Source organism: Dipodomys merriami, unplaced genomic scaffold (genome assembly GCF_024711535.1).
Source record: "Dipodomys merriami isolate MVZ:Mamm:240054 unplaced genomic scaffold, mDipMer1.0.p SCAF_5, whole genome shotgun sequence".
NCBI classification, from domain to species: Eukaryota; Metazoa; Chordata; class Mammalia; order Rodentia; family Heteromyidae; genus Dipodomys; species Dipodomys merriami.
Genome location: NW_027206068.1, coordinates 45,223,171 through 45,250,577, shown reverse-complemented (window position 1 = coordinate 45,250,577; position 27,407 = coordinate 45,223,171). Strand labels below are relative to the sequence as shown.

General features: G+C 36.0%; 1 protein-coding gene across 2 annotated transcripts; it reads right to left on the bottom strand.

The window, feature by feature from the left end:
* Positions 1-125: 125 nt before the first annotated feature.
* Mios (meiosis regulator for oocyte development) lies at positions 126-25,586 on the bottom strand. Of its 2 annotated transcripts, none has more exons than XM_069996551.1 (11): positions 25,382-25,586; positions 18,697-20,030; positions 18,323-18,421; positions 13,923-14,177; positions 11,655-11,824; positions 8,966-9,031; positions 7,786-7,944; positions 5,579-5,731; positions 3,723-3,927; positions 1,329-1,458; positions 126-359 (listed from the first exon to the last, which is right to left on the bottom strand). In XM_069996551.1, the coding sequence occupies exons 2-11, from the start codon at positions 19,988-19,990 to the stop codon at positions 263-265; spliced, it is 2,628 nt and encodes an 875-aa protein (XP_069852652.1). In that variant the 5' UTR covers positions 19,991-20,030; positions 25,382-25,586; the 3' UTR covers positions 126-262. The 2 variants fall into 2 exon arrangements, with proteins under 2 accessions (XP_069852652.1, XP_069852653.1); XM_069996552.1 differs by lacking the exon at positions 25,382-25,586 and adding an exon at positions 24,889-25,087.
* Positions 25,587-27,407: the final 1,821 nt, after the last annotated feature.

Sequence of the window (27,407 nt, the reverse complement as noted above, 5' to 3'; positions counted from 1 at the left end):
TAAAATGAACTTTTTACCTACTGAATAGAACACATGCTCATATAGAACACATGCTCACATACTCTGATATTCATTCTAGTAGCATTTGTCTCTGTGAAGCACATCAAAAGCATTCAAACATCAAATTGCTGATCTGATAGAATGATTTATTTTCCCAATATCGGGAAGTCATAAGTGACTTGTTCTGAGGTATATTTCTGAGCTATGAAGGACATCCATTAGAAAATTTCCCACTTGAAGGTTTCTCTTTAGGTGAAACATTTTATGGCTGGACAGTCTCTGCAGGTACCAGATTCCCTGTTGTATCCAACTGCATACATTTACATGTACACGCAGACACAGGGCATTCCGCATGATCCCTTAAAAAAAAAAAAAATCAAGTAACAGTTAAAAATCCAAACTACACATTCACACATTCATTTGTTTATCTCTCGGTATGTATCTATAATTCAAGTTTCCAAAATGGCATTTGGAAAAGTATTAATCCCAGAGGAAAGGCATCTTAGAAACCTCAGATCTTCAATGATTACTTAGCTGAACTTAGGGAAGAACATGACTTAAATATGAATGACTCTTTTTTCTGTGTATATAGCTTACTTACAGTTGGGAAAGTGATAGGGATGTGAATAAAGTTTAATAAGTTGCGGGTGAATGCTACAATAATGAAGAGCACAGCATGACTGGCACTGTTCAAAATAAAAGTACAGTCTTACACAGGGTGTCAGTGGTTCACACTACAGTCCTAGCTACTCAAGAATCTGAAGATGGAGGTTTGAAGCTAGCCCAGCAGGCAAATCTGAAAGACTCTTATCTCTAATTACCCAGCAACAAGCCAGAACTGGAGGTGTGGCTCAAGTGGTAGAGCTCTAACAAACAGGCGAAATGAGTGCACAGCCTTGAGTTCAAGCCCCATTACCAGAAAACAAAAAAAAAGTTTCATTTTGAGAGTCCCCATTCTATTTGTTTATACCTACACACCAAGCTCATTTACAAAAGATAATCTAATAATCTGACATGTATTCCATTACATGATAAACTACAGAATATTCAGTCATTTGTAAAGAGCTATGAACACATCATCTCCCCAAATGAAGCTATTCAAACATTTAATCCATAAGTACTTCTATTATATAAGTATTCATTTTTAGTTTAAGATTATATAGTACAGAAACATACACTCTAAAATTTGTTAATAAAATGACTGTAAAAAAGAAATTCGTCCTTTGACTAGATATTAATAGCTTACAATAATAACTTGAACTATTTAATAGGCCACCTTTTTATGTCTTGTAACTCTAAGCTTATTGAAGAAGGAATGTACTCATTACCTAAACCAACTAAGCATATGCCCAGCATGCCCACCATGCCTACAGTTGTGACACCATGTAAACCAGTTGTTAAATTGAGCTAATTTCTTGTCCTTGCTCAAATCCACTTTTTCATCTGATTTAGATCCACCTACAGGAAAAGAAGATGTTCATTATTAGCAGCCATGTCACAATATTTTAAGTTCATAATAATATTTCTATGACTATATTCAAAACAAATTATACATCACATTGGTATTATAATTCTAATGTTAAGATACAGTTTAAGTTGAATAAATATTAAATCATAGGATTTTGCCTATGTTTGTATATAGCCAACAAAAAATAAAAAGTAAAAAAATATAAAAGTAAAAAAATAAAAAGTAAATTACCACTAAAAAAAAATTGAATCCAAAACTTTGTAGTAGTTTAATCTTTCTGAAAGAAAATACCAGGCCCAGTTTACAGGTGAATTTTACCAAATACTGAAGGTACAAATAATTCTAACTATATATTCTTTTAAACAAGAACAAAAAGAAAAAAACCCTTCACATTCATAAACCTTTGCTAAAACAAACAAAGATAAAGTAAGAAAGATTACAGACCAATCTCCCTCCTGAACAGACATAAAAATCCTAAGTAGAATAGCTATGTTCAAGTATAACTGAAACAAGCCAACAACCCCCCCACCCCAAGTATAATGTTGACTAAAACAGGTAAGTCAGTAATTTCCATAATCCTAGGTACTTGGGAGGTAAAAACAGAAGTGAAACTCATCACCAGCCCAGCCAAAACTTAGTGATACTCTCTCAAAAGGTACCTGAGGCAAAAGTGAGAGATATCTGAAAAATGAAAAGCAGCCGGGTGCTGGCGGCTCATGCCTGTAATCCTAGCTACTCCGGGGGTTGAGATCTGAGGATCATGGTTCAAAGCCAGCCCGGGCAGGAAAGTCCATGAGACTTTTTATCTCCAATAAAATACCAGAAAACTGGAAGTGGCGCTATGGTTCAAGTGGTAGAGTGCTAGCCTTGAGCTGAAGTGCTGAGGGCAGTGACCAGAGTTCAAATCCCATGACTGACAAAAAAGAAATGTAAAAGGATTTGGGAGCATGGCTCAAGTGACAAAGCACTTGCATACCAAACATGAGACTCTGAATTTAATACCCAGTACTACTTTCTATCATTTATATAAAATTCAAATCAAAAACAAAACTAAGTATGTGGAAAAAATTATACATAGAAGCAAGAGAATGATTAACACGGATGGTGGTTACCTTTAGAGAGGATGAAAAAGGTGTCACTAGGCAAGGAAAAATGACCAAAAGTACTGGTATGGACTAGAATAAGGTAAGGAGCCACATTTTTCTTTGGTTATCACTGTATATAATATGTATATATGATATGTATACACATATATGTATGTAAATTTAAAGTTATATGATACAAATTGTTAAAAACTTTAACAATATAATTTTAATCTATGTCTTGTGAGCTGTATCATATGATTACATATATATAACACTACATTATGCATGTTTATGTAACCTGTGCTTTGAAAATACTGATTCTATTAATTTTGGACACTGATCAAATAAAAGATTTTAAAATTTTATAAAGATATAAAAATAAAATTGTTAGGTCTAATTAAGTACTATTAGATTGACAGTCTAACACCTTATATTAACATAGCTAAAGTAACTCAATGTCACAGAGTAAATATCATGGAACTAAAACAGATACTCTGATACTATTAAACCCATTTTGTATACTGGTGTGTTGAATATACAGAATATTTTGATTTACATTTTTTCTAAGATATCAATTTTAAGTTAGGTAAATAGGTAGAATATTCCTGGTCAATAGGTACACTGTATTTATTATATACTATTTTCAAAATTTTTCCATGCTTATCACAAATGAGTAAAAAGTAATCAATATTTCCAGCCATTCAAAAGACATCTATTTACTAGAAGCAACACCAAAACCTAAAGGACCACATTCCTAGGCTAATACTTTCTTCTATTGATTTCAGTTAGGATCTGTAGATGAAATAAGAGGAAATATCAAAGTGTTTTGAGACTATCCAAAGCTGCTCTGTAATGCATGATTTGTTAACAGACATAGGAAAGACAAATTTTCAATTAATACTAGCACAAAAGTGACAAGTAAATGGTAAAATCATAAGATTAGTTTTTAGCTTTTCTTAAAAAATTTAAATTGGTCAGCATTGATGAAATTATCTAAGATATCATGGATATAAATTTTACTTTCAATGTATAGATTTTGTAAGTTAGAAGGATTACAAAAATAAGTCCATAAAATGCCTTTTTCTTAGAAATTATTGACTTACACTACTAAATCAATTATGTATGAACAGGCTGAATTCAAAAAAACATTTTGTGCCTTTATGTCATACCAGGACAGCTAGAAACAGGTGTTCCCATATTAATGAGGCAAAGTGCACATCGAGGAAGGGGTTTTCGGCATCCTGGGCAGCTTGTGACTTTAGATTTTGTTGGCGAACCACTCACACCATACTGACTAAAACCTCTACCCTGATGAGGAACAGATGAACAGCTGTAGGAGATGGACTTGCCACAGAAATTACAACTCACAAACACCTATAAAATATACGAAAAGAGAAATGAATGAAATGCAAACTGTAATCATATGCAAGTTTTATACTACAAAATCAATTTTTAAATGTTGTTTTGAGATAGGATCTCCTTATGTAGTCCCCACTGGTCTTGACCTCATGATATTCCTGCCTCAATCTCTCAGGTGCTAGATTACATGTATGCACCATCATGACTGTCTAGATAACTTTGCAAACTTTTCTGTATTGCAAATGATTCATTTGAAGTATAACAAGCTCTCATTTAAAATCTTCACTTAACAATTATACTACTTGGGTACTTCCTTTCTGCTACCTTTACTTAGTCACAATCTTCCTAATACTCATGTTGGCAGAAAAATCAGGAAATTTTGAACCTAACATTTCTTTTTTAATAAGTTTTTTTTATTGTGAAAATACCATACAGAGGGGTTACAATTATATGAGCAAGGTAATGAGTACATTTCTTATCAAGCATTGTTGCCTCCTCCTTCATTTCCCCTTACCATTCCTGCCCTCCCATCATTCCCCTACCCCCCCCCCAGCCAAAGTGGTAAAGTTCGTTGTTTTTTTTTTTATTGTGAAAATACTGTACAGAGGAATTACAATTAAATGGGCAAGATAATGAGTACATTTCTTATCAAGCATTGTAGCCTCCTCCTCTGTTTCCCCTTCCCATCCTAAAGTTCGTTTTTTTGACGTAACGCCTTGTACATCTCATTGTTGCAATGGGATCACTTGTATCACTATTTAAACACTTTGTTTGTTTTCCCTTCCCCTCCCCAAATTATACCAACATCAAATACAGTGAAAACACATATCTGAACTATCAAGAACATTAGAATTCACACTGGCTATCACAAAACATCCCAGCTAAAGTTCAGTGATATAATTTGAACAAAATTTCCCTACAAAGAGAATGTTTTGTTTCAAAGATAAAAAGAAAACAAGAATTTTGTACTGTTTGTTAAAATTTGAAAGTAACAGCAAATAAAGCTGATCATTTGTCAACTCGTCAGCTCTTAATCACTTATATAGATAGTTACATACATTTTAACATAATACTGTTTTACCAATACCCTGGTTGTTTCAATATGAGCATACTAAAATTTCAATTTCCTAAAATAAGAAAATAGCACCATCCAGTGCTCAAGTTGAGGATAACCTACATTTTCATGTCTTAACTAATACAGTGATCTTATGTGATAATTCATATCTTTTTACATCTAATCCTAAAAGAAAAATAATTCCATGTGCAAATAAACACATAAATATGTGTATGCTGTTAATTTTTTAAAAAAAATCCCAAATCCAACTCTACTGCCCAAATCATACATAAAAACAATAAACAGATGGAGGTTCTAAGATTATGTACTAGTTTAAATTCTGAAAGGACTTGGCAAATATTGGATAACTTCAACGAGCCTTAGGATTTATACTTTCATTAGATCCTCTGGGCCATCTGTGGTTTATTTATGAGACTCAAGCTACCTATAAGTCTTAGGAAAGGTGGAATAAAAAAAAATGGAAGATCAAAAATGGAAGAGCAATGTTCAATCAAGACTAGCCAATTAACAAAAGTAATAGCACAGGTAATAATAGTTCACTAAATTAAAGGTAACCATTTTATTTAATCTGATCTAAAACCATGTACTTACCTGTGCTAAAGGCTTAGAACTAGGGTCCAATTTACTCCTGTGAATATCAAATTCAGCTCGTTTGTGCCAAAACCTCCAGGCATCTAATAAATTTCTGTAATTCTCAATCCAGTATTGAACCCTTTCATCTTTAAGAACATCTAGAGGTGAACCCTAAAAATAAATCAAGAATTATTATTATTCAATTGTTTAAAGTATCTTGGCTTAAAACAAGAGTATTTTGCATTATGTATGAGTCACAAAAAAACAGTCCTCCTTTCTTCCCAAAGTTGGCTTCTAATAACACTCCAGATAAAGTAATGAACCTCCATTACTTTACCTTAAACTGATTTTCATTAACGATATAAACATGTGTTATACATATCATACTTGTTAAATTTTAGGAACCAAGAGAAAACAATTCACCTTCCTGGTTGAAGGCAATAAACAATGGTATAAATGGTATAAATTTTTTTGTTTCACTTCTATATACCTCCAGGTCCACAAACTTTGTTAACTGTTTTATCTATCTGAATACCTATTATCTGTAAGTTAAATCTATTCATTCTTTCTTTTGCCTTTAATTAAAACATATATTTGTTGTCTTAAAAAATAAGAAAGCCTAAACCAAATCAAAAATTTTCTTAGTTCTTCTGCATAGAAGCCATACTGAAAAGCAAGTTTGTTTTTCTTAAGCACTGACATTCCACATTTCATCTATGCTTGTTTTGGGTTTTTACAGATGGCTTATAGCTCATCTGGATATCCTCCTATACTTTACAATGTGGAGAAAAGCAGAGGAAGTCTACCTCCAGTTACAATTAGGACTTTGGTTTGAATCCCAGTTTTCATAATACTACTGAAGGAAAGACAAAAAAAAAAAAACTATCAAAGGAAACTTGGTTAAATATTTTGCCTAGAGGAAACTTTTAACAGCTAATAAAGATAATCTATCATTAGATGTTTACTTCAAAAGAGTATGTCTTTCATCTATTAAACTAATTATTCATTCCAATTACTAGAGTTTAAATTTAGGTAAAAGGACATGTGAAAAACTCAAGTCAACAATCTTATTTCTTTAAAAAAAAAAAAAAAAAGTAGGTATCTACTTCAGTCTTAAATATGGCCACTAGGCAGAAGTACTAAAGTAGCACACAATTCCAGCATTTTTTTTTTTTTTTTCAGAACTGGGGCTTGAACTCAGAACCTGGGCACTGTTCCTGAGCTTTATTTGCTCAAGGATCTATCACTTGGGCCATACCACTACTTCTGGCTTTCTCTGTTTATGTGGTACTAAGGAATCATACCCAAGACTTCATGTATGCTAAGCAAGCATTCTACCACTATGCCACATTCCTGGCCCTTAGCATAATTTTTTTAAAAAACAAAGAAAAACCAGATATCTTCAATCTCTTCCCTATCTTTCCATGACCATAAGGATAAATTATGGAATAATTGGTTATTCATAGTTGAGAGTCTTTCTCAGACCTACCCCAATAACATGATTTTCAAAGGAAACATTTTAGAGTATGACCAAATTAGAAGGACTTGGCCTTCCACAGTTTTACAGTAACAAAATATAAGGACCAGGAAGGAAGTATTTTGGCCATTTTGTTAAGCTTACCTAAGTACACCTCAGGCTTTCAGCTGCCACAAAAACAAGGCAGGAAAGAGGAAGCACTGATAGATAAAAGGATAAGATTAGCTGTAGGGGTTAGGAAATCTAAGGGAAATACTTTGAATTACTATCTTGTTTCCAACAAGAAGTCAACTTTTGTCAGAACTCTGGTTTTAGTCACTCTAGTTCTACTGGGCAGCAAAACTAAGGGAAAAAAATAGGAGAAAATCATCCTCATGAAAGTAATGGGAAACTGAGTTAAGTGGGGTACAACATAAGACTAATTCAGATCAGAGAAAGGACAGATGTCTGTCAACAATTGGAAAACATGAATATATTTCTTGGTTCTATTTGAGCATGGTATGAAAAAGTTCAAGTTCAGTGAAAACTGGTACCTCTCAGAGTAAAAGGCAAAACTTGGACAACTCAATGAGGGAACTTAAGGACAAAACAGTAATGTAAGACAAGTAGATCAACTGACTATGTCAAAATTAAATACCTTTAAAAGGTCCTAAATAAACAAAAGTGTAGGCTCACTTTTCCCTCAAGGAATACAGCAGGAAGAATGTGGTTTAAGATTTTTTTTAACCAGTTTTGAAAATTCACTAACCTGCAACATGCAGTAACTTGCTGTCTGAACATCCCCAGTTCTGTCCACATAACTCTCCATTAAGTCCACTCCATCTTTAGTAAGGCCTGTAAGCAAAATGCCTTCCAAATTTCCAGCCTCTTTCATTTCATTGGTCAACTTTTCAATGTATCTATTTAACTGGAAAAATTCAAAATGATTTCTCTAAAGTAATGCATTTGGGACAATTTCATTCCTAATGGAAACATTTTGAAACAAAAACCCATGACCAAACTCTCTTAACGCCATCTATTACACATTTCAATGTCAGATCCACATCATTTAAAATAATTTTTTAAAGTAAGACATTTTCTATGTTGACAATTATTCAACAAAAATACCGTAAATGGTTTACTATCTTAAAGAGAAATGTAGCCAGGTGCTGCTGCCCCAAGCCTGTAATGCTAACTATTCAGGAGGCTGAGATCTGAGAATTGTGGTTCAAATCCAGCCCAGGCTAGAAAGTCCATGAGACTCTTAACTCCAATTAACCAGAAGAAAAGCAGAAGTGGCACTGGCACTGTAGTTCAAAGTGTTAGAGCACTTGCCTTGGGCAAAAAAGCTCAGGAACAGTACCCAGCACCCAAGCTCACTCCCTACAACCAATTAAAAAGAGAAAGAAAGAGGGAGAGAGAGAGGGAGAGGAAGAAAAAGAGAGGGAGAGAGAGAGAGAAATGTTTTCATTTTTCTGTAAAGTTCGTATTATCTATCATAGTAGTATATAAAACCAGAAAATCTGTGCTGTAAGAAAACTTCAAAATCACCACTACAACTATTTCCTTTATGTTCTTCCTGACTATATCCCATCTCAAATTCCAGTCAAGATTCCTCAGTACTCCCCCTGACTTTTATCATTATTAAAGTAGTAGTAGTGCTGTTATGTGCATTGCTCACACTCCACTAACAGCAGTTACTGTTTTCTATACTGAAAATAAGTGAGTTTAACATTTTTATCTGCTAACTAAGCTTTTTACTAAGAGCAAAAACAGTATTAAATCAACATTCTAAGCAGCAAATTTAGTTATGATGTTTACAGAATATATCAAATAAATTACCTTACTTCTTAGCTTATATGTAAACTTCAGAGGTGCATAAAAATTAAAATTCTCAAAATAATTGATAATATTATTTGCCTAACACATGGAATTAAAGCAGTTCTTACCTGAACATCACTGAGGAATTTACAAGCAAATGCCACTCTGTCACGTACTGCAACTCTGTTTTCATACTAGAAATAGAAAAGGCCAGGAGTTAAAATTTACATGTTGCAAGTTTTAAATTTTTGTAGATATTCTCAAATGTATTAAAAAATTATTGTATCTAAGTTGGAAGAGTCACTGATTGCCTTTTCTGCTGTAACTGTCAGGAAACTCACCCTAGGGTATTGTCCTTGAATTTAGTTTAGGAAAAAAGTCTGTTCAATTATGTAACTGATGTACAGCATATCAACTAAGATTCATATAATAATTCTATCATAAAAGTTAATTTCAGGAAAACTAGGAAACTGGCTAAGTTAAACACAAGTCTAGAAATTTTGTGAACTAGGTATACCAGTACAGAAGTTAGAAAGAATGGCAACACATCTTTATAAATATAAAGTAATTAACCAGGTTTTAAAATTCATAACTCTAAATATATTAGGGTGTAAAATAAAATGTTGTTACATACATGGTCCATTGTACAATTTTCAGCAGCACTGTGATCAATTTGTACATATTTGTCAATACTGTAAAACATTAGCTTGAAAAATGTTTACTATAAATTTGGGGTGGTCCAATTAATTTTATGATTAGTAAAAAAATAATGAAAACGTGGCAAATGGATCTAATTTCCAATGACACCATTTTATGAGATAGTTTTCTTCTTTAAAAGATCCTTAAGCTGGGTGCCAGTGGCTCACGCTTGTAATCCTAGGTACTCAAGAAGGCTGAGATCTGATGATTGAGATTCAAAGCCAGCCAGGGCAGAAAAGTCCCTGGGAGACTCTTATCTCCTATTAACTGCTCAAAAACTGGAAGTGGCACTGTGGCTCAAGTGGAGGAGTGCTAGCTCTGAGCACAAAGAGGCTCAGTGACAGCACCTAGGCCCTGAGTTCAAGCCCTACAACTCAATTATAAAATATGATTCTACCACCAAACAGGAATAAACTCTTAAGTTCAGTTACATGTACTACAATTTGGAAAGGGATACAAATAGTATCTCACATTTCATAGGTGAAAAACCTAGATATCAAAAATATAATAAAAAAAATTGGATGGCTAAGGTAACTGTAGTAGAGCAGGGACTCAGGTCTTTTATCTGACTTCCCAATTTAGTACTTTTCACTATCTTGCTGCAATTTAACATTAGCAAGCTAATAACAGTAGCTATACACACATTAAATATATTTAAATATATTCTTGAAACAGCCTGGCTATATGACTTTCCTTCTTAGCTATCACTTTTGGGCATAAGAAAGGAAAAATGTTTTTTACAGGTCTCTTAACTTAAAATACAGAAATTTAATATTAAACCAATTTACTTCTCTAGCACCTCACTGCTTTTTCTAGTCTCCATCATTCTCTACCACCTTCTGAAAGTATCATTTTATCTCTTCAAGATACATTTGTCTTCTGTTAACAAAAGAAGTAGGGAGTTAAAAAATTTCAACAAGATACCCCAATAAAATGTTTTACAAATTCTTAGGGATTGACATTTTATCAATTAATCAACAGTGTATATTTTACAAGAAATACTTAATAATTTTTTAGCAAACATGAAATAATATAGAACAATATAGAAAGTCCTTATTACTAGAAAAAAAAAGTCCAGTGGTAAAATGTACATCACTAATGTGTGGACTAAAACCCAACAAATGAAACCCACTAAGCAAATCTCATTTCATTCCTCACTTTGTAATAAAGCTATGTGTAATGTGGCCATAGGTGGCTAAAGCAGAAGAGGAAAAAAAAAAATAAAACTATCAAATAATTAAACAAGCCAATACAGGTACTACAATCATAATTTATTTTCCAAACAGGAACATGTCTGAAAATGACAAATGTTCACTCAGAAAAGTTGATGTGGCCATACTGACCAAAAAGCAAAAGTGACCCATCAATCACAACTTGTTTACTTAGCCCAAAGTACATAGTCCAAACATATAAATGCATGCACACATATACACATGCACACACATGCATGTGCACACACACACACTGCATATTTTAATAGCAAATATATTGTTTATATAGTTGATTTTTGGAGGTCAGTTCCTAAGCTAAAGAATAACATATTCTTTCCATACCTGTAAACTATACTAACAAAATTATATAAAAGTAAACCCAGTTTGATATCCATTAGTTATCTCTAGCTTGATAATAACACTCAACAGAAAGGCTCAAAAAATTTCAAAGTTGGATATTTAAAATTATAGTTTAAAATTATATATATATATTTTTTTTTTTTTAATTTTTTTGGTTGGTCATGGGTCTTGAACAAGTCTGGGCGTTGTCCCTCAGCTCTTCAGCTTAAGGCAAGCACTCTACCATTTGAGCCACAGCACCACTTCCAGTTTCCTGGTGGTTAATTGTAGATAAGAGTCTCATGGACTTTCCTGCCCGGGCTGGCTTTGAATCATGATTCTCAGGTCTCAGCCTCCCGAGTAGCTAGGATTACAGGCATGGGCCACTGGCACCTGGCTTAACATTATATTTTAAACTATAGTTTCACATCTATATTATGTAAAATTATAATATACTGAAATATATCAAACTATAAAAACATTTGAATATTTTAGCATTTGAAAATTTTAACAATTAAAAACTCCAACCTTAATTGTAAGGATGATCTTGGGAAACAAATTAGCTTACCAAAACTCCATCATAAGATCCTGTTTCACTTGTCAGAAATGCAAACATGACACATAGATATGGGTTGTTTAGTTGTAATCGTAGAGTACTGCACATTTCTCTCCAAAGGGAGTTCTTCTCATCCGTATAACCTGATAAAGCCATTGCTACCACATTGAGATTCAGATCTCCTGCATATTAAAAATAGCCAGCTAATCAAAGTGATCAAAACTTACCACCTGCTTCCAATATTCTTTAAAAGCACAGAAATTAGGAGGTGAATTTTACCTCTGGAAAAATGAGCTTACTAAAATAAGGGTTTTGATTTTAACTGGAAAGTTGATGACTGTAATGAAAAACTTTCCACTCTTGCAAATAGCTCATATGCATATTTGCAAATCCTGTGAAGCAATATGTCTTTTAATTTTCAAGCTCTCATCACAGGCAGTTTCTTATACAATATGTTATTATTTGGTAGCTAAATGAACAAAAGTAATCTATCTATCAGGATCACTGCCAACTATACCAATAAGCTCATTTATGCTGAGCTATTTCAAAGCACTGATAGTACTATTGCATCTCAGGACTGTTATTTTAGAAATTATTTTCCTATATATAACATACTCACTTAGGTATATCAGTGTCAACCACAGAGTACAAAAATATTTCAGTATTTCAATTATTGCATATTTGTAATTTTTAGGACAAAATGAACTATCAGAATTTTCACAGAATTGGATTTACATGTATTTGCATCAAGCATTTATTAACTATTAATGATAGTGTTTTAAACATTTACAATTCACAGTGTATAAGGCTGATAGGGAGATTCTAATATGGCCGTAAGCTCTCTGGCTGCTAATCGAAGTTTAGCTTCAAAAGAGAAAAGCTAAGTTAAACTTTTTCTAAGTATTTTTTATATTCATTACAGTGTTCTTACTGTTTTTCTCCTCTACCTCTTCTTTTTTGGTACTGCAGTTTTGAACCAAATATACTACATGTTGTGCTATGTCTGTCCATTAGTCATATTTGCTTTAGTTTTCTTAGATAGGTCTGGAACTGCAAAACACCTACCTGTTTCCTAACTAGGTGGGATTTTTACAGGCATCTACCACCCCATGGGTTCTTTACTCTGTTACTTGATTATAATAATTCTTTTCTAAATAAACTGGCATCTCGCGATTTATGTTTTTAACAGACTCACTATCATTTTTACAAATATTTTCCACAAGTTACTTTGCGTTTATTACCTTCTTTACCTTCTCCATTGTCTTTAAAAATAAAAACATAAAAATTAGGGAAGAAATCTCTTTGGGCTCCATGTAGAGTAATTCATTTCTAAGTGGAATGTTAAACTCAAGTCTGTTCTTCAGTCCTTAATCAAGTTTTTAAAGTCACTAGAATGACTCTTTTTACTGTAATATGGGTGTTTAAATCTACTGCCAAATTTTCCAGATACAGAGCACTCTACTTATGACTGAGCTACAATGTCTGTCTAGAAATGGAATCCTAGAAATTAAACATTAATTCTTTTTTCCCATTGGCACATGTCATCTGCTACATTCTCAAAGAGAAAAGGCTTTTGTTAGAGCAAATGAAAAGGAAAAGATGCCAATCTGGGTAAAACATTACCATTTTCAATTCCTAAAGTGCAAGTATGTATGTTTTTATTTGAAAATGGTTCTGATAAGAAAATATCCTGAAGCTTTAGATTAAGATTTGATTTTTAGAGATCCTCTGGTAAAAATGCTAAAGCAAAAAAAAAAGGAAAGGAAAAAAATCACATTTATTTTAAGAAAAATATTACATGGAATATAAGTTTCTATTAATAGATTCAAGCAATAGCATCTCTGCAGACCAAAGTATGTTTTTACATACCTTTAATTTATTGATCTAAGTGTCACTTAGTTTTCAAAGAGTCAGTCAACAACCAGGAAATAGAGAAAGAACACACTGAAAACATCTAAATGTGTGTCAAAAAAGCACTTACAAACTGAAGTAATCCTAAATCTTTAAATATATTTTAGCATATATTAATTGCCTTAAAAAGAAAAACACTACAAAATTAGAAAACTTCTCATATTATTAAAATGACATTTACACCTTTAGTTTTATAGACCTAAATCTGTATATGAATAAAAGCAACAGGCTAACATTTGCTGTGATATAGTACTATTCTGGTTTCAACAAAAAACATAAAAATATTAACTGATGAAACAGATATATGAAAATGATCAGTGTCTTTAAAGGATTCTACATATTGCCAATTCTTAGAATATAACCTAATACCTTTTTCTGAAGATGCCCCTTCATTCAGGATTTGGATTGCTCGTCGGATATCCAAGTTGAACAATGCCACAGCAGCAGCTCTCTCCCATTCCCCTTCTTGTACAAGAGAGTTCAAAAATGGCCCCACATCTACATCCGTTCCTTTCTTTATCCACCCACAAAGCTGCAAAGCTAAGATTCTCTCTTCATTTAAATTCTGAATATCAGCTTGCTTATCCAACCCACTCCAATTATGTCTGCTGCTTTCCACCATTCCTAAAAAGAGAAAACATTTTATGTTGTTTCATTTATTTTCAGTTTTACATAGATGAATTTCACCAATATATTTAAAATATTAAACTTCATGACCACAATTTTATGATAGCATAAAAATGGCATATGCCACAAATAAAATTTTATGTGTTTCTACATAAAATAATTGAGTTAGCAAACAGCTAAGAGAATCAGAGTGAATGCTCAGATGGACTGAATCCCTGCTTCAGAGAAGCTTCCCTGACATTCTAATATAAATAAATACATGTATCTACTACCTTACCTAACTCACAAATCATTTCCTCTATTTCCTACATGTAGCTCTTAACTTACAGCTGCATATTTTATTCATTAATTTACTTTCAGTAATCTCTTTGCTCACTGAAACAAGAGAAGGAAGAGGTCAAGGGAACTTCTACTGAATATTAAGCTGAAGAGATTCCTTGCAAACAAAACAGACAAGGTGCCCTGCATGATGATGTACTTTGCAACTCACTAAACCCAATCTTCCCTGTTGCTTTCCCCTGAGTGTTGAGATTATACATGTGCATTACCATGCCTGGCTTCTTATGACTGTTGTGTTTACAATGAATCCTTATTGCCCAAGATCCAGAAATGGTCTTGACTTATTTCTCCTTTCTCTATCTTCTCTTCTATATCTGTGCAGTCATACAATATGAGAAAGATGGACCATCTTTGTTGACCATATTGTTAAATGCTACAAGACAGTACAAACACATGAAAAAATGGGATCACAGGCCTCAATGTACTTTGAAAGTTTAAGGTAATTACTAAAGTGAAAAGATAATAAGTTAACTATGTTCTTTGCAAACTTTATAAGTAAGGTTTTTTTGGTCAGTACTGGGATTTAAACTCAGAGCCTCATGTTTGCTAGCCAAGTGCTCTACCACTTGAGCCACAACCTAAGCCCTAAATAGGTTTTTATCATTCTTAACTCAATTTGATAGTTACAGGCAGAAATGCAAGTAAGTCTCCATGATTTATACTTCTTGGTAACTGTACCTCTGTATAAACCTTGTCTCTTTATACCAGGGAAAACCTGTGACTTGCTTCTACACCATAAAATACAGCATGAGTGAAATAATTTTGCAGATGTAACTCAGAGTACTTAGCTAACTTTGAATTAGTGGGAGATTATTGTGAAGGCTTGACTTTAAGAGGATCTAAAAGTAAGAGAAGTAACAGGAGATCTCTGTGAAGGAGACCTGAAGAAGCAGAAGCTACCATGTTGGTGACATAGTCTCTGAGAAGGCCCTTTGACAAGAAACTTGGAACAGCCACGAAGGAGATTAGGATATCACCTGGCCATAGAACAAACAAACAAAAATGGCTATCTTACTCCTGAAACTGCAAGAAATCTTCAGCCATTTAGCCTCTGGTCACCCAACTCATTCATCCTAAGTATCATGTCCTTTCTCCTCTTTCCCTATGGTTAATATAGAGATGTGCAGCACCACATTATTTTAAGCCAAATCTGTGTTCAAGATCTCATTCCTACAAACTTTATCTATCTATGGTTGTTGAATTCTGCCATCAACCAAATTCATATGAAAAAATACTCAGGTCTGAAAAGAAATACAGCTTAGAAAACATCTTTATTAGTCTTGTTAGACTCTGAGCATAGGGCCCAACTGGGCTGTGACCAGATTTCTCACCCATGCAAATGATGCTACTGTAATCTAATACAATGTCCAAAATTGACTAGCTTCAGACAGGCTGCAGAAGGTATCACAGGGTTATACATAAACAAAACTAAGAATTTCACATAAGACTACACAAACATACATTTTAAAAAATTTACTTAAATCTATATACTTGAAAAGAATATAGTTCATGGCGTAAGCCTAAACTCTCACTGTATCTAAATCATACTTAGAAATATTTTTTGATTATGTTGATGACAGATTGTCATAAACCTAAAATTATTCATGTTAGTGTTTTTTTTTAAATTTTTTTTGTGCCAGTCCTGGCTTTTGAACTTAGGGCCCAGGTGCTATCTCTGAGCTTTTTCATTCAAGGCTAGTATTCTATTACTTGAACCATATCTCCACTTCCAGGTGGTTAACTGGAGATAAGAGTTTCAAAAACTTTCCTGCCCCATCTAGCTTCAAACTACAATCCCCAGGTCCCAGCCTCCTGAGTAGCTAGGATAATAGGCATAAGCCACCAGTGCCTGGCTTCATATTAATACATATCTTAAATTATATCTGATTGCTTTCTGGAAAAGTTTCAGTGAGTTATTCTGGAAATTCAGAAATAGTTAAATAATTACACTTAAAATTGAAATTATCTCCGTGTGTGTGTGTGTAACTGAACCCAGGGTATGCTTTCTATACTGAACTACATTTACAACCCAATTTTTAGAGTTATGAATTGAACCCACAATCCTGTGTATCCTAAATATACAATCACTTACTTTTAAACTAAATATGCAATCACTTACTTTTAAACTATTATCACTTTAAAGAATTGTATTTTGGTTGCTCAGAGATCATTTCATAGTTCAATGACTATGCTATGGCTATCAATGAAGAAACACAATGTTATTGTGGTTTTAAATATATCATTAAAGTATGACTTTTAATCATATGCGAATTTTTTAAGATAGGGTTTACATAGCTAAGATATGGAACAAACCCAGATGTCCCTCAGTAGATGAACAGATCAAGAAAATGTGATATATATAATGTATATATAAATATATGTGTATATATATATATATAATGTATATATAATGGAATTCCATGCTTCCATCAGAATGACACCAACCACCCCACTTGTAAGGAGATGGAAATACTTGGAAAAAATATCTTATTAAGCGAAGTAAGGCAGATCCAAAGAAACATAGGTCCCATGGTTTCTCTTATTTGCAATAATTAGTGTATGTCTAGGATAATCTTAGCAAATAAGTAGAATAGCTCAATAGCTATGGACATATGACCATATAAAATGATGCTAAGTGACATGAACTCCAAGACATGGACACAAGGGGTTTTTCTTGGTTGTTGTTGTTTTTAATGTACTATGATTTTTTTGTTTCTTTTGTATGTTCTTCTCCCTATGGTATATCCCATGTTGTCACTGTATTTGATTTTGATACCCTGGTATTGTATATACATTTATTTGAATTAGGGAAGGGAAGGGGAACAACAAAATGGTGAGACAAAGGACAAGAGAGGAACCAATGCAACAACAATATACACAAGACAGTATGTTGGAATGATCTGTACAACTTGGGGAGGAGGGTTGGATGGAAGGAAAAGTAGGAGAAAAATGAGGGAAGGGGTAACAAATTTGACAAGAAATGTACTTATTACTTTACTTATATAACTGTATATCACTTCTGTATATCACCTTGACAATAAAAAATAGGAAAAAAAAAGAAAAATTCAACTAAATATCAATTTAAAAATTTTTTAAAATAAAAGATAGGGTTTAACTCTTGCTTGACCGGCCTTGAAATACAATCTCTATCTCCCTACTACCTGGGGTTACAGGAATATACCCTTTTTCCTGGCTCTGTAATTTAGGTTTCTATAGGTTTTTCGGTATTTTGTTTGGATGGCAAGAGGGTTTGAACTTCCTAGGCAAGCTATTTTACCATTTAAGTTATACTCCCATCCCTTTTTGTTCTCAGGAAATCTTTAGATAGGGTCCTGTGTGTTTGCTCAGGTCAGCCTCAGACCTCAATCCTCTTACCTATGCCTCCAGTGAAGCTAGAATTACAGATATGCACCACTATGCCCAGCTTGTTTGCTGAGATAGGTTCTCACAAACTTCTGGCCTAGCGTGGCTTCAAACCACAACGGGAACTCTCTACCTTCCAAGTAGCTGGGATTACAGGCATACCACCATGCCTGACCTAATTTATCAGAGCAAAAATGCAATGATAAAATCCAAAGTAACAATCAGCAGCATACAAATCATCTTGCATAAGACCTTTCCAAAAAGGAAATTAAGCATATAAATGGACAATTCCCTAAAATATATGACCAGAAACCAAAAAAGACAAAGGGTTTTTATATTCATAATTCTGAAATAACTGTCATAATTTCAACCAAATGAAGGACACAATATTAGTACGAAAATTACAAACATACTTGAAAAAATGGAATGGATTTTCTTACCCAAAGATGACTTTACTATTGATTTAATTCCTGCGTAAACCAATGATCCTTTGTTTCCTGGAGATTTTTGATCCATGTCTTCTGTATACTGTTTCATAAGTATTTAAATGTATAGGAAATACACTGATGCATAATAATATCTTACAAAGTTAAATTTACTCTGACTAGGAGCTTATTGGTAACAGGCATCCAATAAGGTACACATTTTTCCTCCTATACAATCTACAAAGCAGTTTTTCAAGTTCTGAACAATTTTACGTCATAATTTTAGTATTATGTAACCTATATTCAGCATATGTACAATCTGGCCTTTCAGCAAACACAAGGATATTTCTATCTAGCTTATCTCAGAAAATTCAAGCCACAAAGGATATAGTGCAGAGTATACCAGAGTGACTTGAGCTGTGGATCTTCATTTCCAGCCAAAATGTAGTTTCTCCACACCTGCTCTGTATCAAGTCCATACCTTGATAAAGCCCGGAGGCGCATTTTTGTTGCTATATCTTTTTCTAAAGAATTGTCATTTTCTTCTTCTGCACATTCATACAAATGACGACCACAAGCCCACATTAATGATGTAATTGGGCTCCAGGCAAGAGATATCCTTTCAAAAACAGTGAAGTCAGACATTGTTCGGTTAGGAGTTACAACTATCATTCGATTTTGACTCGTTGGGTGCCATGCAAAGGAAGCAATGTAATTGTCACAAGGTTGCACACTTCTTTCAATTATTGTAGGCTCAGTTTCATCCCCAATGGGAGTGGGTGTATGCTGCATATCATATAACCGAATAATATTGCTATCCCTTGTTAAAGTGGCAAGCAGACCAGTCCTAGTTGGACACCATGCTACTTTGGTTAAGGGCTTTGGTTGCTCAGTCAAAGTCAAAACTGGCTTCTCAAATTTTCTAAGATCCCATATTGCAACCTGGCCTTCATAGAAGGAAGCAACACGATCATGAAAGTATGGGTCTACTGTCACCCCCTGAACAGCTTTTGTATTTACAAACATCTTTTGGCTAGTATTCCGAAGATCAAATATGGCTAGGTTACGATGCATACCAGCAAGGAGAAGTTTCTGGTCTCGTGGAAGCCAACAGAGAGAAAGACAAGCATCATTCTGTCCTAATTCATAAAGAGGTTTTGTTACTAATAATGATGTTTCAGTCTCACCTGCTGAAAGCCTCACTTTCTCCATGGGAACAATATCAGGAGTGTATTTGCTGCAAATATCCCATATTAGCACTGAAAAGTCAGCTCTGTGTTTATCTAGACCTGCAGCAAGCCAGTTACTGTCCAGTGGATTCCATGCAAGAGTATTGCATTGCCGTGCATGTTTTGGAACAAATTCTTTTCCTATTAAATCTTTGAACTTTGAATTATGATCTTGACCAAGACTTGTAAGTACAACTCGACCATTTGCTTGTCCAACTGCTAAGAGACATTCTGGATCATAATTGAGATACCATGCAACGCATTTCATATAAGGTGTATCTGAATTTATTGATAATAATGTAGCTGCAGAGTCTTCAGATAAACGCAAAGATCCAGCTTTGAGTTCTGAATTCACAGTAGATTCCACATGATAAAGGCTCAATTCTGAATCACATACAACAAATCTATCAACCTGGTGCGGTGCCCACAAAATGTCAGGTTTGGTACTACTCATGTTTATTAATGTGCTCAGAGAGTCCAGTCTGGTCCATTCACTGCAAGTGTTTAAAAACAGAAAAGTTTAAAATTTAATAAAACATGATTACATTGAATAAAATACTAAGAAATCAAGAACTGCTTTTAAAGTATGTTTGAATTTCTTCTCTCCATCACCCATGAATTCAAGATGATATTTACTGATTAAAAAAAAAAAGGAGAAAAGAGAACAACTACTTCCTCTAACAAAATGAACTAATATGAATCTGAGAACCCCATCCTGGCTTTATTTCCCATGATCAATTATCTTAATTGTACCGTTATTAATACCTTCAACTTAACCTCAGGGATTATAATAACATCAATGAAGTAAGTAAATTTATAATTACCATTCCTTTGAAGAAGAGAAAAAAAACATTATGAATCAGGTTCCCAAGCAATAGTCAGAGCAGCATTGCCCAACAGAACTTTCTTCAATGACAGAATAACACATATCTGTGTTAACATGGGAATTCTCAGCCACATGTGGCTACTGAACATTATAAGTATGACTGGTTCAAATTTTAAACTTTATTTACTTCTAACTCATTTTAATATAAATAGCCACATGTAGCCAGTATATGGACAATACAAATTTAGAGTACAAAAAGAAATTAACACAGGTTTCTTCCTTTTTTTTTTTTTTTGAGGGGAACCATTCCTAGGGCATGAACTCAGGGCCCAAGATCTGTCCCTGAGCTCTACTACTTGAGCCACATTGCCACTTTCAGCTTTTTCTATTTATGTGGTACTGAGGAATCAAACCCATGGCTTCATGCATGCCAGGCAAGCACTCTACCACTAAGCCACATTCCCAGCCCTCTTCTTCAATGTTAACAAAAATATCTTGAATAATTGCATAAATAGTGCAATGTACTGAGTAAATCTGAATTCCTCACTCTGCTACTGGTTATGCAAGGTCTTCTCATCTATAGAATAAATGAGCTGGACTGAATTAGTATTTCCTAAATAATCTCAGTCATTCAGGTACCACTTGAATTTTTATGTCTTTCTTTAAAGGGATACATTTTTTAAATCTGGAAATTAACTTTAATTATGATGTCCATAAATCATGGGTATTATGTACTTATATCTTTTATAATATATAAGAAAACAAATATATAATTATCAAAAAATGCTGAATTGTGTTTTATCTAAAATCATCCTAGTATGACCAGCAGTACACACATAATACCTTTTGGAAAAATGAATTCACTGAACATTAGAGACTCTTGGTTTTCAATTCTATAAACTTTGAATAAGTGTTAACATGGGATTTTGAAAAGCTAAATATTCTAGCACTTGAAAATGCTTTTCTCCCTTACTTCCTTTCTTTTGATGGCACTGGGACTACACCAGGGCAGTCATCAAGGGCTCTACTACTTGAATCATACACCTTATTCTCATAATGTTTTAAAATAAAAATAAAGGCTAGCTACAAATATTTAAACGTTTAATGTCTAGCAAGCGGTGATAACTTAGATTCAAAATGAACAAACAATTGGGCACCACTGGCTCATGCCTGTAATCCTAACTACTTAGGAGACTGAGATTGAGGATCTAGGTTCAAAGTCAGCCCAGGCAAACAAATCCAAGAGACTCCAACAAACCAAAACAAAGTTTTGGTTCAAATCAAAGTTGTGGTGCAAATCAAACGATACAACACCAGCCTTGAGGGAAAAAGCCAAGCAAGTACAGAAAGCCCGAGTGTTCCCCTCACTTCCCAAGCACATGTACAATTTTCATTGCACTGGTATTGGTATAACCAGGTTATCAGAGTATGAACTTGCTTCATTCATTTATTCCTAATATCAGAGATAAAGCCTGGTAGATTCCTAATTTAAAAAATACTAAATAATACAATTCAAATATAATTGCTTCATTTTTTATCTTAACAAAAGCTTCATTTTATTTTGAAGTCTAGGATCAATCATTTCAACTATATTTTTATTAGCACCTTTAATTTCGTCATTTCCTTTACAATTTTTGGGTTTGCCTTTTCCTAATCCTAGGTCAACTCAGGCTACTACTTGCTCTACTATACTGAGGATGGTTTCAAGACTGCAGACTGGCTTCATAAGATATAAAGGGGTATAATATGCCTGTGTGTGGTACTGACTTAGCAATTCGTACATCTTTCTACTCAGCTTCTTTAATAACAAAGTTATCTTTTTACAACACATACTTGACTCAACTGACTTAGAAAATTCTCAGTATTTTTGGCCTCTACCTGCTACTCTGGCCTCCTAACATGCCATGTTCCTTGCATTTTGTGTTCCAATTACATTATACTTTTCAGTTACTAGAATTTACCGCTCTTCAATCACATACCTTTTGCAAAATGTTCCTGTGGATGGAATGCTCATATCCTCTGCTTACACATACTGTTACTAAACAGTACTCTTTCCTATGAGACTATTATAAACTGAATTTAAAAAGATGAAATCTTTTATTTTCCACTGTACTTCTATCAGTTCTAGATACATAGCTAATAACTGTAAAATGGATGCTTATTAAAAGTGGTTCCTCTAATGCTTCCCATAACTCCCTTTCCAAGTATTACAAATTCCCTCATGCTTCCACTGATTTAATTATGAGGACCAAAATAACTGGTGCCAATGATGGAAAAGAGCCACGAAGAGGACTTCTCTAAAACATTGCCCTTTGTTTATTCTATATCTGTTTATTGAGCATCTTCTATGTTCTAATCACTGCTCTACATGCTAGAACACAGCAGTACACAGGAGCAGGTGAAGTTCCTGATCTGGTAATCCTTGCATTAAAGTAATGATGTACAGTCAAAATTTAAGAATCCTTGAAAATTTAGGAATGTAAAAAGAGATACACATAATAGAAAACCTCTTATTTGGAGATAATCCCATGATATGCCCATTTATCTCACTAAGAGATAAATGCTGAAATAAACACTTTAGTTATTTTTTTTTTTTGTGGCGGGGGTCCGGTCGTGGGGCCTGAACCCTGGGCCTGGGCGCTGTCCCTCAGCTCTTCAGCTCAAGGCTCTACCACCTGAGCCACAGCGCCACTTCCGGCTTTTTTCTTTTTGCTTATGTGGTGCTGAGGAATCAAACCCAGGACCTCATGCATGCAAGGCAAGCGCTGAGCCACCTTCCCAGCCCCACTTCAGTTATTATTATAATAATAATTATTATTATTATTTGCTGGTCCTGGGGCTTGAACTCTGGGCCTGGGCACTGTTCCTGAGATTCTTTTGCTTGGGCTAGTGCTCAATTACTTGAGCCACAATACCACTTCTGGCTTTGAGTAGTTCAATGGAGATAAAGAGTTTCACAGACTTTCCTGCTCAGGCTGGCTTCAAATCATGATCCTCAGATCTCAGCCTCCTGAGTAGCTGGGATTACAAGTGTGAGCCTCCAGCACCTGGCTAAAATAAACATTTTTGAGTCTAGGCTTCCATCTCTCAACTCCACCCTTTATACAAATGGTCTGTGGTAAGAAAACTATAGATTCCACTCAAAAAGCCCAGCTCAAAATTAATATAGCTTTGCAAATCATTTGATTACCTGTCTTTCAACAAAGAATCATCAGCACTTCTCTGATGCTACCAATGCCCTTAAAATATGTGTTACTATGCATAAAAATCCTATTACAGAAACTCACACAGTATCACTGAACTTGAAAATTAGAAAGGAACAAATCTGCATTCAGTATGGGACTAAAGGGCTGGGAAGGTGGCTCAATGGTGGAGTGCTTGTCTTGCATGCATGAAGCCCTGGGTCCGATTCTTCAGCACCACATAAACAGATAAAGCTGGAAATGGCACTGTGGTTCAAGTGGTAGAGTGCTAGCCCTTAAACTGAAGAGCTGAGGGGCAGCACCCAGGCCCAGAGTTCAGGCCCCACGAACAACAACAAAGATTTTTCTTAAAAAAAAAAAAAAAAAGGGACTACAGCAAAGACCAGATATTTTGGTTCTTAGGAAAGGTCTGTCAACTTCTAATCCTAGATTAGCTGCTATGCAAGGCCCAATACAAGCTGAAAATGCATATTTTTTACTATTATAAATTTCAAGGTAGTGGGTCTCATGCCTCTGCATAGGATGCACATTACAAAGTTAGTCTGCATCTATATGTATTTTCTAAGGAAATGTAATACACAATATAGATGGGTTTTTGTCCATGAACACACACAACTAACTAGATACAGAAATCTAGTGAAGAGAGAACAGAACTCTGAAATCACTCACTGACTAGCTTAGATCCCCAGAGCAAGTCCCTTCACACACCAAGACCATACAAGTAAGAATCTATCTCACTTCCTGCTCAAAGTTTTGACAATAAAATGAAATGAACTCTTTTCTTCACACAGACATTAGTATCACTACCCCTTTTTCCTGGTTCCAAATGCTTTAGACACTAAAAAGTCGGTTGTGGAGGAAGTGCAATAATTACAGTTTATATTTGGATTGTCACCTTCAAGTTTAACAACTGCTCACAACCTTTAATGGCTCATCAGCAAAAGCAAGCCATGTGAACCCTGTCACCCCAGCATGTGTTACAGTACGGACAGAACTATAGTGTGAGCTATCTGATTTAAAATTCTCTAGCTGCCATGTTGAAATTGTAGAAGTAAATGGAATTAAACATACATTTTCCTTAACCTATCAAAATAGTCAATATGTAATCCATACAAAATTACTAAGAAATTTTACGTGTGTGCGCAGGCGCGGTCTGGGAAATCCGGTGTGTACATTTCACTTACCGCCCACCTTCACCCCACGTGGTTACTGGACAGTCCAAAACACTCTAATAAAAAAGCACAGAGAGTCACCTGCCTCCAGAAATGTCACCACCTTCAAGACGCCCTGTACACAGCCAAGTTCTCCTTACAATAAACTCACCAGCCCCACACAAGCACTCGTTTGCCAAGCAGTTTCGGCAAAGCGAAGAAGCTTCATTCGTCCTCTTACGGCACGTTCATTACCCCTAACAACCGAGCTCTCCCGGTGACAGGCCCTGAAGGAGCATCGAGTAGGACGAGCAGAACCGGGTACGCCGGGAACCACGCGCGCGGCGCCTGGCTGCGCCTCCCGTCCGGGGCAGGGACGCGGCGAGGCTGCAGTGCGGCCCGGCCCGGCCCGGCCTGGGGCGTCCGGGAGGAGATCCCCGAGAGGAGGTCCCCGCGCGGCGCGGGCAGCCCGCAGGCTTCTTCCCGCCCAGGCCGGGCCGCCGCCCTGAGTTCCTCATCCCTCGGCGCGGAGCACGCGAGGCTGGGAGGACGCCCCGGCCCGCCGCCGCCGCCGCGCGCGCCTCTCTCCCCGCGATCTCCCGGATCCCCTCACGGAGGCGCCACCACTGTTTCCACCGAGACGTGGCCGAGTCACGGTCACTGACCTGAGGTGGCGGCGCGGCCGCCGCGCAGCCGCTTCCGGCCTGGAAGCAATGCCCCTCCCGCCGCGGAGCTGGGACGCGGGCAAGATGGCGGCCGCGGCGGCGTGGTCCGTGACCAGGGCCACCGGCCGAGGCCGAGACCGAGACCACAGCACAGCGCCTGGGCCTGGCCTGGGGAGGCCCCGAGCTCCTCCCGGCCCTCACCCCGGAGCCGCCCGCTCCTGGGCGGGGCCGCTGCGCCGTAAGCCCCGCCTCCCGCACACGTCTCAGGTCACGCCCTCTGTCCCGCCTCCTTCCAAGCCACGCCCATCGAGCCTGCCCACTGGATTGGCTATTTGGGAACCTGGGGTCTTGGGTTGCCTCCAAGTGCCTGCATAAGGTCTTCAAGATCTTAACGCACACACTCTAGTGTAGATGATTGTTTTTAATTTGTTTTGAAACTTATGGCCGATGTGGTTGAAAATCTGGGATTTGCAATCATTCCACAAACAAGACTTGAGTACTTAATGTAAGGTCTGCTCCTGGATAGCCAGCAGACTCCACCCTCCTCACAGCAAAGTCTCCACCCAGTATCTGCATTACCCAGGCAACTGGCACACCTGGAAGAGGTCACATCTGAATTTGATGTGGCCACACCTTTCTCCGCCCATACCCTAGATAAGGCCTAGCCCAGGCCCAGACTCTCTCTTTTCTAGCTCTTTTCTCCCTCTTTGCCAGCTCTCTCTCTTTCCCAGCTCTTTTTCCCAGCTCTCTTTCCCAGGCCTTTCTCAGTGGCCTGGAGGACCAACCTGTCCTGGTTCCAGCAGGTCTACTGAATAAACCTACCCCTTACCTGAATACCACATGCCTGGTGCTGATCTTACTCAACTAACACTGTCCCCAGCACCATGTGGGAGAAAGGCAAGTAGGAGTAAGGAAAAGAGACATGGTCCCTCTGGGAAACCCATGGAGTGACGATGGCTGTTGTTGTTGTTGTGGTTTGTTGTTTTGTTTTGTTTTTTGCTGGTACTGGGGCTTGAACTCAGCCTGGGTGCTGTCCCTGAGTCTCTGTGCTTAGGTTAGCCTCTACTACTTGAGCCACAGCACCACTTTGGGCTTTTTCTGAGTAGTTTACTGGAGATAAGAGTCTCACAGACTTTTCTGCCCAGACTGACTTTGAGCCACAATCCTCAGATCTTAGCCTCCGGAGTAGCTAATTACAGGTGTGAGCCACGGGCACCCCCTGTGATGGCTTTTTAAAGTTAATCCACCCCCTGTGATGGCTTTTTAAAGTTAATCCAGTACTACACAAGAGTCTCACTTCTTTGAGAACCATTACACTGAGACAAGAACCTTGAATGTGGTATTGGCGAGAAAGGGCACAGGACAGCAGGATGGGAGAGAAGGGACTTCTGTAGTTAAGAAAAAGCCAGTGTTGGGTCAAGAAGGTGAGTATAACAATGCGCATCCAGTAGCTACAGTAGTGCTTCTGCACTTACATGTCGTTTTCCATTTTTGGTTCACTCTCCACCCTTCCATCAACCAATGTCTGAAAATATTAAGTGGAAAATTCTATAACTAAAATTCTATAACTAAACAATGCATAGGTATACCTAGGTTGTTTATGCTTAACTCTCTGGGTTATTAAATCTTGATTTACTTCTATTCAAATAACTCTTACATCCCAATGGCTAAATTATCCATCTTATCACAGTAGGCATTTTATCATCAAGTAACAAGAAGAGTGAGTTCAATGAAATAAAATATGTAAAGAGACCACACATATATACATACATTTTATTATATCACAGCTGACATTTTTTTCTTTAGCTCTGCATCTGTAAATCCAACCAGCCACAGATTCAATATATTTAAAAACTGTATATGTATTTTTTTGTTATTATATCTACCCTAAACAATAAAGTCTAATGCTTCTTAACACAGTATATGCCTTGATTAAATATTAAGTAATCTAGAGATGTTTTCATTTGTGAATAATCTTGTAAATAAATATCATACTGTTTTATATAAAGAACTTAAACAGTTACAG